The sequence below is a fragment of the Danio aesculapii genome, chromosome 3 (genome assembly GCF_903798145.1).
Source record: "Danio aesculapii chromosome 3, fDanAes4.1, whole genome shotgun sequence".
In the NCBI taxonomy this organism is placed as follows: Eukaryota; Metazoa; Chordata; class Actinopteri; order Cypriniformes; family Danionidae; genus Danio; species Danio aesculapii.
Genome location: NC_079437.1, coordinates 53,197,072 through 53,217,199, shown reverse-complemented (window position 1 = coordinate 53,217,199; position 20,128 = coordinate 53,197,072). Strand labels below are relative to the sequence as shown.

General features: G+C 36.5%; 1 protein-coding gene across 1 annotated transcript; it reads right to left on the bottom strand.

Moving 5' to 3' along the window:
- Positions 1-248: 248 nt before the first annotated feature.
- il21r.2 (interleukin 21 receptor, tandem duplicate 2) lies at positions 249-15,797 on the bottom strand. The gene is made up of 9 exons (XM_056452372.1): positions 15,733-15,797; positions 13,490-13,616; positions 13,284-13,401; positions 10,365-10,531; positions 10,124-10,275; positions 9,828-9,996; positions 4,900-4,987; positions 4,711-4,795; positions 249-1,341 (listed from the first exon to the last, which is right to left on the bottom strand). Exons 2-9 carry the CDS (start codon positions 13,554-13,556, stop codon positions 838-840), a joined length of 1,350 nt encoding a protein of 449 aa, XP_056308347.1. The 5' UTR covers positions 13,557-13,616; positions 15,733-15,797; the 3' UTR covers positions 249-837.
- Between the last annotated feature and the right edge of the window lie 4,331 nt (positions 15,798-20,128).

Genomic DNA, 20,128 nt, shown 5'->3' with positions numbered 1-20,128 from the left:
AGAGAGTCAAAATTATCTACATTTATCTTGTATTAAAGGGGCCGCTACAGCATATCATATCAGGATCCGGAACCTCTGAAATCTGATCTGACATCATTTTACCGATCACCCTCCTCAACTGCCCTCCTCCCCCATCCGCTGTTCAATTTCACTTTTTCCGCGACTCCCCAACCTGCTTCACTTTCGTCCACGACACCCCTCTGCCATCCACAGCATCCCCCTTACACCCCCCACCCCCCTCCCCACTTTTGTGCGCGACAGCTCTCCATCCTCGTGTAACATGCCGGATCTGTTACCCCGATCTTTTCCAGGACCTCGCTATTCACAAATTAAGCACTGATGATGAGATTTCCAGTGAGAAGCAATTGGGCTGTTTGCACCAGACAAAACATGACAGAAATGTAAATACAGCCATTCAGAAGCACAGAATAGTACACTTACTGCACTTCAGCGAAATGGTAAGATTTAAATCTAATTAACACATATTAAACCTCTTTGACATTAATAAATATAGATGCTGAATCACTGATATGTGTTGGATTGCACTAAGGCACAGTTCTAAAGTTCAATCTCAAACGGTTTATTTTATTTTCAAGATCTGAGGTGAACTGTATGCCTCTGCTTTTAGTAGTATGGCAATAAATGTTATATAAAATGGCATTCAAGCTCACATTATTAGCACTGAATAAAGCACATGAGGTGTAGCTGAGGTGATCATTGTCATTTTTTTCTGTTGTTTGGCTGAAAGAAATAGAAGCCATTTCTAATCTATAACTAATCTATAAGCAATACATGTCAGTTCCGAATGTCCACATATATACAGACGCCCCCAATCATTTAATCACCAGAGGTATTTTCATCCAGCTCTCCCTCTCTGCTGAATGTGGGCACGGGGCCGCTGGGAGTGTCAGTGAGGGTGCAGTAATCTTGTTTGAAGCACACAGTCACTGGGTTAATGATAACAGGTACTTGGGTGAACTCACAGTCCTCCAGACTCTCCAGACTGACCGCAGAGTCCTTCAGAGACTCCACATCCTCACTCAGACACGCCAAGCTCACCGACAGCATGAGCTCTTCCACTTTATCCGGCAGATCCTCACAGAAAACAGAGAAGTCCTCACACAGGACACTCGTCTCGCTGCACGTTTTGGTCATTTGACACGGGGCCCAGAGCTCCGTTGAGGGGCCGACGTAGGAGGGATGGCAGTGCACAGGAGGATAAATAACCGTTTTCTCGGTTTGATCCTGAAATGTGTAGATGACCTCGGAAATCTTGTCGATAGTTGAGAAGTCTTCTAAAACGTGAATGCTTTGTAGAGGACTTTTGGCCAAAACCCAGCCCTTTTGAAAAGAAAGAGAATCAAAGTAATTAAACTGATATGAATGTATGTGTTTGGGCAGTTTTTAATATAAATAATTTACTGTCAAAGCATTTGTGCTCTTAAAAGTCTCCAATATTGTTCACATGAATAAAATATCACAAAAATTATATTTTTATGTGTAAAAATATCAGCACAGACTTGATAAAAATATGCATCTCACTTACATATTTGCAAAATGGAAAATAAGATGCTCCGGGGGACATTTCGTTACATGTTTCAGATGACAAATCCACTAGAGGGTGCTGTCAACTTTTTTGTGAATCTGAAATAATTTACTAAGGGTATATTTTGTTGTATATTTCAGATACACTGTTTCAGTGTTGCAGTGTTGCATGAAGCCTTGCTTTGCCCACCACTAGCATTTAACACCATGTTGTTTCACGTTCACTTTCACGTTGTACACGTTCACGAGAAGGCAGGCCTTGTCGTACAGATCACCAAGCAAATCACTAACCTACAGTAAACTCCTCCACAAACCCAACCAAAAATGATTAAACGTGAACAAAAGAAAAAAGCGCACCGCAACCACATAGTTTAACCTTGATTTTGCATCGCAATTATTTATTTAATTTTTTTAATGGAAGTGTGCATTGCCGAACTCGAACCTGAGCGCTCTGCATTACATCATACTAAGTGAGCTACTTAGCAAACTGACCAGAAAATTCGTCCATGAAGATAGGAGAGTGAGGTATTATTATTTTGTGTTGTGCAAAATAATATATATTTGTTGTTGATTCTATCACTGTAAACATTATTAGTGTGATAAGAAACAAAAGTTGTTGGCATCACTGCCACATTGCATTAATTTTACCTAAAAATGCAGTCAGACATAAGTTTAAGTGCATTTTAAATGTAGGCTGAAGCACATATTTCCATATTTCCAATGAGCTTATATGGAAAATGTATCACTGTTTGCAAAAATGAAACAACATGGTGTTAAATGCTAGTGGTGGGCAAAGCAAGGCTTCATGCAACACTGAAACAGTCGAAGCAAATGTGTCGAAGCTTTGAAACCTGTCTCTATAGTGACATCTAGTGGTCAGTTTTTATGTATTGCTCTGGAACAGCTTCAGCAAAGACACACTTAAGCAAATTGAGGTATTAAACCACACGTTGTATAGTTGAGGCTTCAACAGATTAAGTGAAGCTGTGAGAGTTCCAGACTAGCATGCAGAGATTGTGGGTTTGAATCCAGTCAGATGCAGCTGTAGATATTAGTTTTCAAATGCTCTGTACTTGTAACAGTACTTGTACTTGTAACAATGCTCTGTACAAAACTTGTTTTGTTTTAACATTGGTCTGATGTGCGAATGAAAAATTTGTGCATAAATATGTCTTGATTTGGTAAAAAAAGTAATATTAATAAAATACATCAAGCCATAATTTCATAGTACTTGTACAAGTTGGGATTTGAACACGGGTCATTTGCAGCACAATTTCTGTGCACATACACAGTACACTAGGCTATTTGAGATAGAGTTTTTTCGACCCTGTCAGTCAAACCCAGATTCACCAGGTCTCAAAATGCTTCTGAAATTATCGATACTTTAAATCGCTTTATTCACGTGCCCAGGTGTTTTGAATCACCTTAGTCACGTGACCTGGGTGTGTTGGATCATGCTTCGGTAGTGTTTCGAATCACTTGTGCTTCGGGTTCTCAACACTGTGTCCCTATTAAATCCCTATTAAATGCATTGTTTATATAATTCTCAAAAGTAAAGTGTTGATTGCGCATTTATGGTAAACACCTGCTGCTAACAAGCAGAATTCCAGAAAAACACAAAACAAAAACCTGACTTAAGTCGCAGCTTTAGATGAAATCAACTGAAATGAACAGTTAGTAATAAGTGAAGTTGTTGATGCTGTTTGCGAAGTTGTTATTTATCCCCTGCTGAGATTTTGAGAGGTTGAATGTTATATTTCAGTTCATTTCTTCTAAGGCTGTAACTAAAAACTAGTGGTTTGATGGAAATATGTCAGGGAGCCTAAAACGTGACAAACCTAGCTGGTTCCTGTTTAAAGTCAGCAGTGTTGTTAGAGATCTGAGAGATGAGGTTTTTGTTTATTTGAATGTCCTGGCTGTAAACAGTTGCTTGTTGTTTGCATATTTTTAGCTCTAACAATCTGACGAATTGCACAATTTCTGTTAAACGAAATGTTATCTTACAGTTTTTGACAATGGCTATGACAGTTTTATCAATACATTTAACAAGTTTCCTAAACTCTTAACGCAGTTAGCGCAACATCCGTCTTTGTAGGCTACACAATTAACACATTTCTTGTTGCTTTGACACAAAATGCATCCAGGTAATGCCAATTTAAAATGCTTGAACTTATTTTACACACAAGCTCAACCAAGAACAAAACAATGTAATTGTACAGTCAAATTTACAAATGTGCCCAGGTAAGGTTATCCAATACAGTCATTACTGTACTATACACAGTGTGTTTTGCTGTAAACTATTTACAGTTTTACAACTTCTTAGCCAAACATTCTACTTGCTATAAATGCTAAGATCACATGACACTAATGAAATGAGGATTAAAATATTTTAAATGGTCCATTATGTGACAATATATTCAGTTTTCCTTTTGTAATTGTGGGAACAGTATTGACAGTTTACAGTTTAAACATTTAAAATAAAAATAGTGTTGTTGTTGTTGTTGTTTTTTTTAGCAAATAAAATACTTTGATTGCACAATGGTACATAGTGGAAAAAATACGCTAATTCGGACATCAGGAATTCTTGATTTTTGGTAATATACGAGATATGAAAATGATAAATACATTTTATAAATAATCACAATTGTGACACTTTTTTTTAAAAGATGAAAGTTTTCTTGCAAAACCTGGCAAACATCACTCTCTTACATCACTGGGATAAATATAGTCTGCAGTACAAATAATAGTTATAAAATAAAAGTTAGTTTGCTTTTATTAAAATGACAGAGAACATTGATAAATACATTACTTTTAAAATGCTACAAATAATTTTATTACCTTTAAAATAATTGTTGTTCTTATATATATATATATATATATATATATATATATATATATATATATATATATATATATATATTATATATATATATATATATATATATATATATATATATTTTTTTTTTTTTTTTTTTTTTTTTTTTGGTCGACCCAAAATGTCACTTGGCCCACCCTAAAGTTCCAAGCTGGAGACGGGCCTGGTTCATTCATTCATTCATGGCTCTTGTATCTCACAACCCAATTGTCAAAATTTTATGAAACACAGTGTTCAAACCCTCAACCAGGAAACTCTTGGTGTTTATGAATTATGAAATGAAATCTTACCTGAAAATTGCCTTGGTACTTTTGATAAAGGGGCTGGAAGTAGGATTCTGGTGTTGGCACAAATGCAATTTCCTTCATCTTAAATCTATAATGCACAAATATCATCTTTTTCTTTCCATTTTTTAAACAAATACACTCCATCTCTAAATATACTGCAATAATGGGTTTAGTGTAGTATGAAACAAATACCTTGCAGCAGAAATTAATATAGGCACAATTATAAGTGCAAGCAATGAAAGCACTCCAATGAAAATCTTGCCAACTTGATAGGGCTCGTCTTGAAAAATAAAAAAGAAACAGAACAAACATAAATGGATTAACTGTAAATTCAACTTTAAAATAAAAAAAATGGCTATTTTAATGTTGTCTCTATCTTTAATGAAAAGACTTCTCTGTTCTCTTCTGTGATGAAATATTCACTGACATGAGAGCGGAGCAAATTATGCATCACTTACATGAGATTCCCCAATTGTTAAATTATTAAGTTTAAGTTTTTTTACACACATATTGTTTTTAACCACAAGCTATAAACCATTTTTAGACCACACAAACTACTGCATATACAGAATTCTAAAACAACAGGATGGTTAAGATTGTCCTTTTTCCCAATATTGTGACATTCTTTCACTTGAAATGGTCCTGAAATGGGGAGAAATCTATAACAGTGCTTGATTTTGTTCATTGGGAACTGGTTGGATTGTTGGAAGATGGACGTTGCTTAAAACATGAAGGAAGATTGACAAATGGACAAAAGCATGCCAGCAACAAGACACTGTTTTCCCTGGTTATGTTATATGATGAAATATTATTTTTACAAAATAATGAAGTGCAGATACTGTTTTATATTGTTGTGTGCTGACAATAAAGTAAAGTTGCAAATGCAGAGAGGTAAGAGTCAAAACAGGAGCAGACAGTCATATAGAGCTAATCCAAACAAGTAATCCATATACAGGCCATGGGTCTGGGCAGGGAACAATCATACATGTGAGAACAGTCCAGGAATCAAAACACAGACAAGGTCAAAAAAATGAAGGGCTCGGAATGGCATACAACACTAAAACAAGAGTGACTGGAGGGTTTATGATGTGTGTGTAATCAGTCCTGATCATCTTCAGCTATGTGTGTGTGTCAAAAGATTGTTATATGTTGTGTCTCCTACATGTTAACAGCTTTCAAGGGTGTTAAATGGCGCAATGCATCTTGAGGATTGTAGTCCAGGTAAATGATAAAGTGAGTGCTCTCCAGTGGCCTGCGAGGCCAACCCTGCTGGCCATCACAACAGATACATCATTTATAGCAAGCACTGCTGTACATAAAAATAAAGAGATCACTTTGATTTCATTCCAACTTTAAAATTTCCAACTATCATTTACATCCCTTTTGTTTTTCTGCACACCAACTACCCTTGACACCACTTTCTAAGCTTCCAAAACTCATCAGCTGGGTCAACATTTCTTGTCTTACTTGAATATCTTCCTTACAAGACATTACTGTAGTACCTTTCTCATTTTCCTGACACTGAATACTACTCATAATATTCTACCAATGAATGATCACTTATTGTCATGTTTTGGACTGTGCCAATTGGTCGGACCAAATAAAAAAATGATAGTCTAAAGACTACAGTATATAAAGACTACTATATAAATTGACTACTATAGTCTGAAGACTTTCAAAAGTTATGATACATCACACAGAATAGAGCCTATTAAAGTCAGTTTGTGAAAATATTGCACCTTTTTCAGTTTACTAAGTCATTCATTCCATTTGATTTGGCTGCTCTTATGTGTTTCCTGCAGTTTAGATCATACAAATAAATCGAACAACATATTTGGTTATAGGTTATAATGCAATTCAATGCTGTAGCTTGCATTTGAGTATCTTCATTATGGCTGTGAATTTGTCTAACTGTCGAAATCTTGATGAAACCTTTAAAGCGCTTTAAAGTCCACGTGAAACGGTTTCTGTATCTTTTATTTCAGTATGTTGATGTACTTACAACTGAAATGGAATATTGAATAGGGGGTGGGCTTTTATTTTTGGTCATCATTCTCACGAAGCAAACTAACATTACCGTTTTTTACAATCGCTATGACAGTTTTTTCAATACATTTAACAAGTTTCCTAAACTCTTAATATGGTAAGCACAACATCCATCTTCGTGGGCTATACAATTAACACATTTCTTGTTGCTTTGACACAAAATGCATCCAGTTAACATTCATTTAAAATGCTTGAACTTCTTTTACAAACAAGCACAACCAAGACCAAAACTATATAATTTTAGTCAAATTTACAAATGCTTTCACACAGTGTGTCAGAACAGATAACACCATGTTCTAAACAGAACTTCTATAGGCTAAAGTCAAAGTGAACAGCTGTTCATATTGTGAATTGAAGCACAAATATGCTCCCTGTAATTTATTCCATTGTATATATATATATATATATATATATATATATATATATATATATATATATATCACAGCTGATTCCATCTAGAAACCACACTCATGTGTTGAGGTTTTTCCAATCACACGATCATATGTTCTAAAAGAGGACTCTTGAGGTTTTTGAAAGGAACATTGAGCGCATCAAAGAACTCTGTCACCAATGCGCCCAGGTAAGGTTATACAATACAGTCATTACTGTACTATACGCAGTATGTTTTGCAGTAAACTACTTTATAAACCTGGAGCTCATTAGTACATACAGTATATATACAGTACAGTATTTACATGCACTGTGTCTAATTACTTTCAGAGAGTCATGGAGTTGGAGGCCAATCATATGACACATGAAATTATCTATGTTGACGAGGTTGGCTTCAACTTGGCGAAAAGATGTCGCCGTGGGAGAAACTTAATAGGACAAAGGGATACAGTTACCGTGCCGGGCCAGAGAAGAAGAAGCCAGGCAAATGCAGAAGACTGGGCGGAATAGAAGATTACTTTGTTTTTTTATTATAATTGCGGTGCTTTTTCTGTTTGTATATCTTTCAGTGATGTTCATTTGCGAATAAAGTCTGTACTGCAGCAATTCTGTGTCTGTATTTTTTTTTTTTTACATAAACATAAACATGTACATTTTATAAAGCTACTCTGAGATAGTCTTTCATGTTTTATATTGAATTTCTGCAGCAAAAGAAACAAATTCATGGATTTTTTAAACCCAACAACACAAAAATGTAGAGAGGCTTTAAATATAAGGGCAGAGCTGACACATAAGAGCTGACACATCTCTGTAATGTCAGCTGATACTAGTGTTCTATTGTCAATGTGTTATGATGGACTAAATGTTCCTGTTGGAAGAGAACATGTGTCAGTGTTTTGAAGAATTATTTGATTTTGAAACATGTTTGCAGTGTTTTGTTAGACATGGTGTGTTGTGTTCGTTTATTACTGTATTTTGAATATTAGTTTTGAGGTTTAGTTTATAATGTGTTATTTTGAGCATGAAATTAACTGTTTTGACAATTGTGTGCTTTAGGTGTGTTGCTGCGTTAAGAGTTTAGCAAACTTGTTAAATGTATTGAAAAAACTGTCAAACCCATTGTGAAAAACTGTAAGAGGAGTGTGGCTAAGAATATTGCGGTCAAAGTTGTCAAACTGATGTCAACAGAGAGGGTCTGACACTCCAAACACAGAAGCAATTGATTTTTGATTGTTTTTAATGGATTAACTTGCACAAATTGTTCACCAAAAAATAATAATGTCAACACAGGCTCATTCTGAAAACGTAGCCCTATATAATTTCTGGAGATTGTGAATTATGCATGGCTGCATTTTGTCTTTAAAACAAACGTTACAGGGCGGTATGATGCAGTTCCTTTTTGCGCTTACCATCTGACCACTTACCTTCATGCGGATACTGTTTACAGTTTGTCCAGTTAGTCGGCGGACTTGAGAAGCAGAGAGGAGATGACCACGGCGACTGGGTTTGAGTGAAAAACGGTTCCACAAAGCGGGTAAGCCAAAAAATAAAATAAACAAGTAAATAACAGGGCGAAAATATGGTAAAATCTGCAAACGTGGTAAAAATCAGGTGAGGGCTTAAGAAGTTGGGTGGGTGAGTGGGTCAATCAGTGCTTTTGAAAACACTATTGGTTGGGTTTAGGGATAGGGTTGGGTATCGTTTGGGGATGTTTCGATAGCGGTGCCAAATTGATACTTTTAAAATGATAGCGGTGCCAAAACGATACTTTTAAAATGATACCGGTGCCAAAACGATACTTTTAAAATATTACCGGTGCCAAAACGGTGCCTGAACCGATACTTTTTAGCCACAAAATTATGGTGGATGACTCTAGAAAAATCTTTTATTTGACAAAATCTTTTAAAAAATCATTTTAATAGAACAATATAAGTTAAGTTTAAACTAAACATCAATTCATATTTTATATTTTTAAATTACATTAATATATTTCCTTTGATCATTTGTTGGTTAGCATGAATTTAAGATGTGCATTATGAATTTACATTAGCTTACTACTAACCTGTGGGGGGGGGATTTCTCTAAGCAACAATAACAATCGCCTGACATCGCCTGTCCGTATTCCGTATTCAAAGTTGTTTAGAATTAAATGTTTAGAGATGGTGTGACACAACGCCTATGTGTGCCTTTGATGCTTCTTACGTCCTTGTCGCTGCACCAGTGGCACTGAAATTAGACACCGAAATTCATATGCTGATTTGATCCGGTACATACCAGTTACAAAGGTTACATACCCGGTTACATACCAAACCCTATTTAGGAAAGGAAAAGGGTGGGTCAGCCAATCGGTCAGTCAGTCAGTCAGTTGACAGCGGCCTCTGGTGGATTTACACAGGAAGAGCAGGTGCGAATGGCACTCGCGAGAGAAATTTGAGATCTGAAAAAGTATACATAGCGGCCTCCGGTGGATTTGCGAAAGCAAAAACAAAACAAACAAACAAACAAAAAAAAAAAACCCAGCTCCTGGGACGTACAGATGCTCTCCAGAAATTTATATAGAGGTTTGTTTTCAGAATGAGCTTGGGTTGTATAACTCAGTCAATGAACCAGTTTTACTAGTATTTAGCACCATTTGTAGAAAATCAAGTACACAAATTAACCCATATCAGCAGCACAGTACTAACCTCTGTATGCTGTGCTCCATTTCACTGGGCTGCTCCAGTCACTCCATGTTCCATTGTATCTCATTTTTTTCTGCATCTCAGTCCTCACAACAGCTGAGTATGAAGACCCTGGATCAAGCTTTTTCCCGATCTCAATCTTCTCCTTATATACATGATGTTTTGCACTGACCTACAAAATAAAATGCACATTTATCATAAAAACGATGACTTTATGTTTATTTCTTTGATGTGGGTGAACCAGGGGATGTTCTCTATGAATGGAGGATATTCAGGATATTCATTATAATCTGTCTTACGTTGTGCTGATCTCCATCTTTGTAGTACAGGAATTGATATGTGGGGAGTAGAGAGTTTTTGTAAGGATGATGTTCATATCCACTTTTCCAAGAAACCACATATGTTCCATTTTCTAATTCTAGCGTCAGATTAAAGGGGGCTGTTGGTTTAACTGAGAAAAAAGGAACAAATATAAAGAACATTGGAAGAAAAAAAAAACATTTTGTTGAACATATTTCTTACATAAAATGATCTACTCACTGTTCATTGATGGAGCGAAACCACGATCCAACACAGGAGACATATTGTTTTCCTTTTCAATATAATGCAGTGTCACAATGTATTTATCCGTATCCTTGAAATTGAAATTTGCTTGTAAAGTGCAGATGAGAGCTTCATGTGTTGCATGGAGTGGGCATCTATAGGTGCTGTGTGTGTAAATCCATTATTTTGGAAAATTCTGGTTACACATTTATGTACACAAACAAACTCATTCAAAATTTTTATATTAAATTAACTTTTGCAATCAAATTAATGTGTACTAAACAGCCAATAACTAAACAAACAATGGTAATTCAAGAACGGTTACTATAACAATATTAGTCTTAACATTCCAACATTTGTCATCTGCTGCTTTAAAAGTTCACTCTTTTTTGTATGAACTGGGAAATTTCTGTCAATGTTTTGAGAGTTCACACCAGTGGTGTAGTCCTTGCTATACGCACGTATACTCAGTATGCCTACTTTTTTTCTCAAGCTTTTTGGGTATTACGACTTCTGAGGATCGAACCCTCGGTATACTCACTTGTTTTGGTGATTAGACTTCCGTAATTTTTGTGTATTGAGTATTTGAGTTTTTCGAAGATCACAACAAATCAGCTGAATGATGTCTTGCTGAAACGTTCAAGTAAAATTATAAAACAGCATGTGCGTCGCTTCAGCTGCCCTAACACTTTTGCGATTACCTGTACACTACTAAATGATCACCTCACAGTCCCCTTTAAATTTGATATAAAAACGGCAGCAGAATCCCGCTCCTGAACTCGTTTTTTAGTTAGTCAGCAAACCGCAGCTGTGCAGTGTGTGTGTGTGTGTGCGTGTGTGTGTGTGTGTGTGTGTGCGTGCGTGTGTGTGTGTATGTGTATATATATATATATATATATATATATATATATATATATATATATATATATATATATATATATATATATATAAATCTAATGAATCAAAGATACATTGACTTTCGTCGTTTCTTTGCCTACTTTTAAAATTTGGATTGGGTGGGTAATAGTACACCACCTATTTTTTTAGGACTACACGACTGGTTTACACCCCTTAGAAAAAATACTGTTAATTGTGATTTCAGTAATATCGATAATCTGTGTTATTATACTTTGTGGTGTACACACTCTACTAATTTGTAATGAGTTTTAAAGATGCTATACTGTCGGTTACACTTGCTCCAGAGAACCTCCATTCAATTATATGAAAAAGAAAGCTAGTATAATGTGCAGGATAAAACTTACTGTAAGCAAACGTACGTGAACTGAGCGCATGGGTGCTGTCCAGTTCTGAAGTCTATTCATTGTAAAAAGTTTCGCTTCTATTTTGTGAAAACGCCTGTTCTTTGGCCAGTAAATACGGAAATAAACATGTCTAAAAAATAAACACTCAAATTTGTTCATTTTTTCTGCTTGTTCAAACCACTTTCGTAAAATGAGCTGAATCAACACAATTCTTGAGTTTTTTTGGGGAGAACTTAACTGTTTTATGTTTAATCTACTTATATTTGTTATGTTAACTTAATCGACTTGTGTTAAAAAACATTATTTTATAAAGTAGGCTAACTTTGACATATTTAATACTCATCATTTTCTTAGCACTCCCCCATATTTTTCCAGCATTCTTATCCCACTATAAATAATGCAGGGTTCCACACAATTCAATCATGTAGTCCCAACACAAATCAATTAAGTTATCTTAACAAATTTAATTGGACTGAATATGAATGATTGAATTGAACAACTATGATTGAAAAAATTAAGTTGTCCTAAAGAAATCTTAAGAATTGTGTTGTTTTTGCTCATTTTAAATGAGTAGTTTGAGCAAGCAACAAAAATATTTTATTTTGAGCGTAGAGAGAAAAAATATTGCTGCAACCAGATCATCTACTTTTAGAGCATCAGCTTTATGAGCATCAGCAAGTTATTTGCCACTATTGGTAATTTGCAATGAGCTTATTGCATAGGTTGATATGTAAAGGAGATATTATGTCTTTGTACTTTAATGAAGACACTGTCTGTAAATCATCTGATTATTTCACACCAGTCGACACTGTTTTAGAATCGCACTTTTACACTGTTTGGTAATAATACTTCATTATCAGATAGTCTTTATTTATACTTATAAGATTCTATACCTTTTTACAGTATACTAATATTGCTTATTCATTCGATACCAGCTTAATAAAATTTTAGATGTTATTATTATTTAATATTACTACTGTTGGAGTATACCACATGATGGAGTAACCATAAATGTGTTCCCATCTCCCTTTACTCCTCTGATCATTTCATTGTTTAACTTATTTCATTCCGTTAACTTATGCAGGGATCTTTTTAAGATATTGTAGATGAATTAAAATATTTTAAATGAAATCTGAGAGCTCTCATCCTTGTCTCTCATCCTTCATTAATTCAACTGGACCAATTAAAAATGTACAGGAAAACTTTTGTGTGCACATAAAACAAAAGTATGTATATTCTGACGCATCGATGGATTTGCTCTTCAGTGCTGCTTTGACAATAATCTACATTGTAAAAGCATAGAAATAAAGATGAATTATACTGAACTGATATATTTTCAACAGTTTCTTCTCCTCAGTGTCAGCCCAGGGCATGCTTTTACTAGAGTTATGTTTGTTCTATGTGTGCACAAAATTAATATTAATATTTGAAACTTTAGATGTGTTTAGTGGGTCTATAATGATTTGCATCATTACTCTATCTACAGTTGAAGTCAGAATTATTAGCCCCCCTGTTTGTCCCCCCCCCCCCCCCCCCCCCCCCCAATTGCTGTTTAACGGAGAGAAGAATAATTCTGACTAGAATGCACTAGAACGTGAAACCAAAACATCAAAGAAGTTTTCTAATAAACGTTATTTTCCTGGATCATGCTTACCGCTTGTTCTTTTGAAACCCCAGAGAGTATGATGTGTTTATAAAGGACGTCACTGGTAGTTTTAAAGAGCAGTTGATGGTTTTCCAGTAATCTGTTACACAGTCGGGCTTTGTCTGAGCTGAAACAACAAACAGAAAAACGGTTAAGTAATAATTCTGAATGTGCATGTGAAAACTAATTTTGCTGATTAACAAAAGAAAAAATACCATGTGAACACGATGTAAACTCCATTGAAAAAGCCCAAAAGAGGCAGATTATTCCAATGCGGCTCATCCTTCTTGTACAGGACTGAGTATTATTACTTACAGAATTCACATCATTCAGCACATGCACCTGAGAGAAAAAAAAAATATATATATATTTTTCAGATACTGTTGAAGTCAGAAATATTAGCCCTCCTGAATTATTAGCCCCACTTTCCCCCCAATTTCTGGTTAAGGGAAAGAATATATATTTTAAACATATTTCTAATCATAATAGTTTTAATAATTCATCTCTAATAACTGGTTCACTGTAAAAAAAATTATATGATCAATTAGTCCTGAGAGCAAATGTTTTTAGGTTAATCATGTTCTAACTTATTTTTATTAATTTTTTAAGTTATGCAAGCTGTCAGTTTAGTCAGTTTAACATAATATAAGTTCAATTGACTCATTAGGGTTATTGGATTCAGCTTAAAAATGTAAGGCAACCAGTATTTTTTACAGTGTTTATTTTATCTTTGCCATGATCTCAGTAAATAATATTTTACAAGATATTTTTGAAGATACTAGATACTTCAGCTTAAAGTGCCATTTAAGGGCTTAATTGGGTTAATTAGGCAAGTCATTGCATAATGGTTTGCTCTGTAGACAATTAAAAAAATATGTATATATTGTTAAAAGGGCTAATAATATTGACCTTAAAATGGTTTAGAAGAAATAAAAACAGCTTTTATTCAAGCCACAATAAAAATAACTCTTTTTCAGAAGGATTATAGGAAATAATGTGGAAAAATTCTTTGCTCTGTTAAACAACATTTGGGAAATATCTGACAGATTCACATGACGGCTAACAATTTATACTTATTATTTTACTATTATTACTATAAATTACAGTTATTAAACAGTTATTAAAATGAAATAGAATATAAAAGCCAATCAGGCTCCATTCAGGATAAAAAGCACATTTTCACATTTGCTGGTAAAGAAAAAAAAAACAAACAACAATGAAGCTTTAAATTTTAAAGTAGAAAGCCTGAAACAGTACAAATCTTATAAAAAAAAAAAATGAAGGAAATTATATTTTTTACAGTGATAGTCAACAATATTAACAAAATTAGATGATCATTCTCAATCTCTTAAAAATCAAAAATAACCATCAAAATATGCTTAAAATATGTGATTAAATGAGTGCTGGGCAAAGATTAATCACAAATAATCACATCCAAAATAACACATAAGATCTTGACATAAGATATATGTGTGTATTATATATATATTTATGTAATACACAAACTTACATAGGAACAAAACTGTCATGGTCACTGCATGTTGTCGTCACATTCATTTGCTTTGTTTTCTCGGCGCAAAGCAATTTTGTTATATAGATGTTTACATTTATATATAACTTGAATCATATACACATATATTTTTATATCTATATATCTTTATCTATCTATCTATCTATCTATCTATCTATCTATCTATCTATCTATCTATCTATCTATCTATCTATATATATATATATCTATATATATTATATAAATATATAAATATATATATATATATATATATAAATATATAAATATATATATATTTATATATATATATATATATATATATATATATATATATAAATATATATATATTTATAAATATATATATATTTATAAATATATATATATATATATATATATATATATATATATATATATATTTATATATATATATATATATTTATATATATATATATATATATATATATATATATATATATATATATATATATATATATATATATATATATATATATATATATATATATATATATACACACTCAGCACACACATTTAAATTATGGGTCACACTTTATTTTGATGATCTGTTTGCTAAATTTAAGTTTCATTGCGTCTACATGCTAACTAATTCTCATTAGATTATAAGTAGACTGTTAGGTTGGGGTTAGGGTTAGTGTAAGTTGACATATACTTGCAAAGTTTCTTATAATCAGTTAAATGTCTGTTTAGCAGCTGTTTAGTATCAACAGATATTAAACAGACAGTCAACTAATACTCAAATGGACAATCAAAATAAAGTGTTACCAAATTATATCAACAACTTTTATTTTGGATACAATTAATCACGATTGATTTTGTCCCAGCACTAGATTAAATAAAAACACATACATGTACAGTGTATGTACAGTCAAACAAAGACATATACTGTATAGGAAACTTACATCAACTCACCAAATGTATTCTGAAGCATTCTGAAGGATTACCTGTGAAAGTTGACGTATGTCACCGTGAAGGGCACCAAGTTTTTATACTGAGAATTTCCTGTTTGCGTAGGAGGTAACAACCTCGGGGTATCTTTTAAATCTAATAAGCTGCTTAAAATGGCATAAGAAGGTTTTCACATTACCAAACATCACATATATAGATGAAATATTACATTCAATTGAACTGTCTGGTTAAACTTACTGTATTTAAAGTGATAGTTCAGCCAAATGTTTTATTTCTGTCATCATTGGCTCACCTTTCACTTGTTCCAACTTTGTCTGAATTGTTTTTTCTTCTGGTGAACACAAAATAAGACATTTTGAAAGAACAAAACAAAACTGGAGACCATTGACTTCCATATTTATCTTTCTTAGGTTACAGGTTTTCAGCTTTCTTCAAAATTACCTAGTTTTGATCAGCATAATAAAGAAACTACTAAAGGTTTGGAACCACTTGAGGGTGAGTAAATAATGCGTAACTTTTCTTTTTTGGGTTGGCATTTTTGGAACTGTCTCTTAAAGAGATTTCCAACAATATGTATGTGCTTCCTTGTGTTATTAATATGAGTGTAGATCAATTTTGAACAGCCAAACTAATCCCTTACTATCTTCATTCTTAAACCCAATTCTAGAAATAATGCCATGTGGCATTTCTAGAAAGAAAAGTCTTGTCTTCTTTACTTTCCCACGATAGATTCTAAGAATGACTGAATCTGACATTTAGTTCAGTGACTTCAACTTAATTTGTGGTTTTCTACTGAGTAGGACGTTTCAGATGCTCTTTTTGTGTAAGTCCAAAAATGGCAGATACACTGCATTGATTTCTTACTTAGATTTTTGGTCTTGTTCCTAATCCAAATATCAACAAATTCTTTAATCAAGAAGCATTTCCTAGATAAGTAAAACATATTGTATTATTTTAAGAAATAATATGCCAAACTCAAGTGAGTTTTTCCTTAAAACAGCAAAATAACCTGCCAATGGTGGAAGCAAGGTTTTTTGTTTTGACATGAGACTTTTTCCTTAGGTTTTGCTAACCCTATTGCCAGATTATTTTGCTTCTTTTAAGTAAAAACTCACTTAATTTGGCATATTATTTCTTAAAACAAGACTATTGTTTTGCTTGTTTAGAAAATACTTATTGGTGTATGAACCGTCTCAGGTTACGTATGTAACCATAGTTCCCCGAGAGGGAACGAGACACTGCGTCTAACCAGAACGATAGGGGAACACCTCTTTTATACGCGTCTTGAAGCACATGTGAAATCAATCTAATGTAATTAAGCGGTGTCGTCAGACCAGAGAGTATAAAAGCCTGCACTGAGCCTTCAGTGTTAACTTCAAATTTGCTTGAAAGAAGTAACAGGCAGAAGAGAGTATGGTGGAAGACGCAGTGTCTCGTTCCCTCTCGGGGAACTATGGTTACATACGTAACCTGAGACGTTCCCCTTCTAGGGAACTTCAACACTGCGTCTAACCAGAACGCTAGGGGAACGCAATACCCACTAGGCCAGATTCACTGCTGACTGTGAACGCACACTACGCAGTGAGAACAGAGGACCCTGGTGAGGGGTCTACATCGAGCTGATAATGACGCACAAATGTATGTGGCGTCGACCATCCTGCCGCCAAACAAATGTCAGAAAGGGCAGAGCCCGAAATAGAAGCTTTGGAGGCCCCTACAGCCCTTGTGGAGTGGGCCTTAAATTTAGGTGCGGGACGTCCAGCAACCTGATAGGTAACCGAAATAGTCTCAACTATCCAATTACTTATAGTCTGCTTGTTCGCCGGACTCTCCCTCTTTGAGGGTCCGAAGCAGACCAGTAACTGCTCACTCTTTCTCCAGTTGCTAACCCGGTTAACATACGTATCCAGAGCCCTAACTGGGCAGAGTAAATTCAATTTCTCTTGGTCCGACGACTGAAATGGGGGCGGATTAAAGGCCTGCAGCACAGCAGGTCTCGCCACATGAGTGGGCACCTTCGGCACATACCCAGGTCTGGGATAAAGAAAGGCTTTGGACATGCCCGGAGCAAACTCCAGAAATGAAGGTGCAACCGACAGAGCCTGGAGGTCACCAACCCTTTTTAGAGAAGAAATAGCTAATAAAAAAGCTGTTTTTAATGTCAGAAACTTATCTGAAGCCTCCTGCAGTGGCTCAAATGGGGGAACAGAGATGCCCTCGAGCACCAATGTTAAATCCCATGTCGGTACTCTGTGTGTGCTGACAGGCCTTAGCCTTATGGCTCCACGTAGGAAGCGACGAATAAGCGGGTCCTGCCCTAGTGACTCATCATCTAGGGGGGAACGGTAGGCCGCTATAGCTGAAACATACACTCTCAGAGTGGATGCAGCTAATCCAGCAGACAGGCGATCTTGGAGAAATTCCAGCACTGAGGCTACCTGACAGCTGACTGGGTTCAGCTGGTGTTCTCTACACCAAGCTGAAAAGAGAGCCCATTTTAGGGCATAAAGCTTCCTTGTGGAGGGAGCCCTGGAGCTTAGAATGGTCTGAGCAACCTCGGTTGACAGTCCATACTCTATGAGGTGGGCCCCCTCAGAGGCCACACCCACAGTTTCCACAGGTCGGGTTGGGGATGAAGTATCATTCCTCCCGCCTGGGACAGAAGGTCCCTCCTGATGGGGATCTCCCACGGGAGACCCGCCAGCAGGGCTATGAGGTCTGAAAACCAAATTCTCGTAGGCCAAAACGGGGCTACCAGCAGTAACTGAATCCCGTCTTGACGGACCCTCTCCAGGACTCCTGGGAGCAGAGCGACCGGGGGAAAAGCATACAGACGAAGCCTCGGCCACGTCTGCACCATGGCATCCAATCCCAGAGGGGCTGGATGCGAGAGAGAAAACCACAGTATGCAATGCGTGGTCTCTTGGGAAGCAAACAGGTCTACCTGCGCTCTCCCGAATTTTTCCCAAATGGTCTCCACCACCTCGGGGTGAAGTTTCCATTCCCCGGATCTCACCCCCTGCCTCGACAGGAGATCTGCTCCCTTGTTCAGATGGCCCGGGACATACATTGCCCTGATGGACAGAATTTTGTTCTGGGCCCACAGGAGGATCCGATGTGCCAGCTTGCATAGCATTCGAGACCTCAGACCCCCCTGATGGTTGATGCAAGCGACCACCGATGTGTTGTCCGTGCGGACTAGAATATGATGGCCCCTTAAATCGGGGAGAAAGTGTTTTAAGGCCAGAAACACGGCCATCATCTCCAGGCAGTTTATGTGCCAAGAACGATGATGTTCTCCCCATTGTCCCGCTGCAGGAAGCCCCCTCAGGGTTGCTCCCCAGCCCGTTAAAGAAGCATCTGTCATAAGCATGACGCGATGACAGACAGCCCCCAACACTGGGCCCTGGGACAGGAACCAGGGCATTTTCCACATACTTAAGGCTCGAAGGCAGCGCCGCGAGACCTTGATCATGCGGAAAGGATTCCCCTTGAGGGAAAACCCCCTGGATTTGAGCCACCACTGCAGGGGTCTCATGTACAGCAGACCAAACGGAATCATGCTGGCTGCTGCTGCCATGAGACCCAACACTCTCTGAAAGTGTTTCACAGTGATGAACTGGCCTAGTTTGACTCTGTGTACGGCTGACTGAATCGAAGCGATTCGTGGCGGGGACAGACGTGCTCGCATCGTCATGGAGTCCCATAGCACACCTAAAAAAATGGTCGTCCTGGCTGGAACAAGCACACTTTTTGCGGTGTTCAACCGAAACCCCAACCTTCTGATATGGGTAAGAACGACATCTCGATGTCGTACTGCCATATCGTGAGTCTGAGCTAGAATTAGCCAATCGTCTATGTAGTTTAGGATACGTATACCCTGCATACGAAGTGGTGCTAGTGCCGCTTCGACTACTTTGGTGAAGGTTCGAGGTGACAGAGCTAGACCGAATGGAAGAACCCGATACTGGAACGCTTCGCCCCCGAAAGCGAACCTCGGGTACTTCCTGTGTTGGGGAAGGATGGATATATGGAAGTATGCGTCTTTCAGGTCTATTGTCACAAACCAGTCCTCGGACTGAATTTGTGACACCACGTTTTTGATGGTTAACATCCTGAACCTGAGGGCCCCCACGGACCGATTTAGATTTCTCAGATCTAATATGGGACGCAGTCCCCCATCCTTTTTGGGAACTATAAAATACCGGCTGTAAAACCCTGATTCTCTGTTGAGTGGGAGAACACGCTCTATCGCGCCTTTTTTTAATAGAGCCAGTACTTCCTGTTCCATAACCAGAGCCTGTTCTGGCTTCACTATGGTGGGTGTAACACCGTTGAAGTGAGGTGGCCGTGCACAAAACTGTATTTTGTAGCCGTGTTCCACCGTGAACAGGACCCA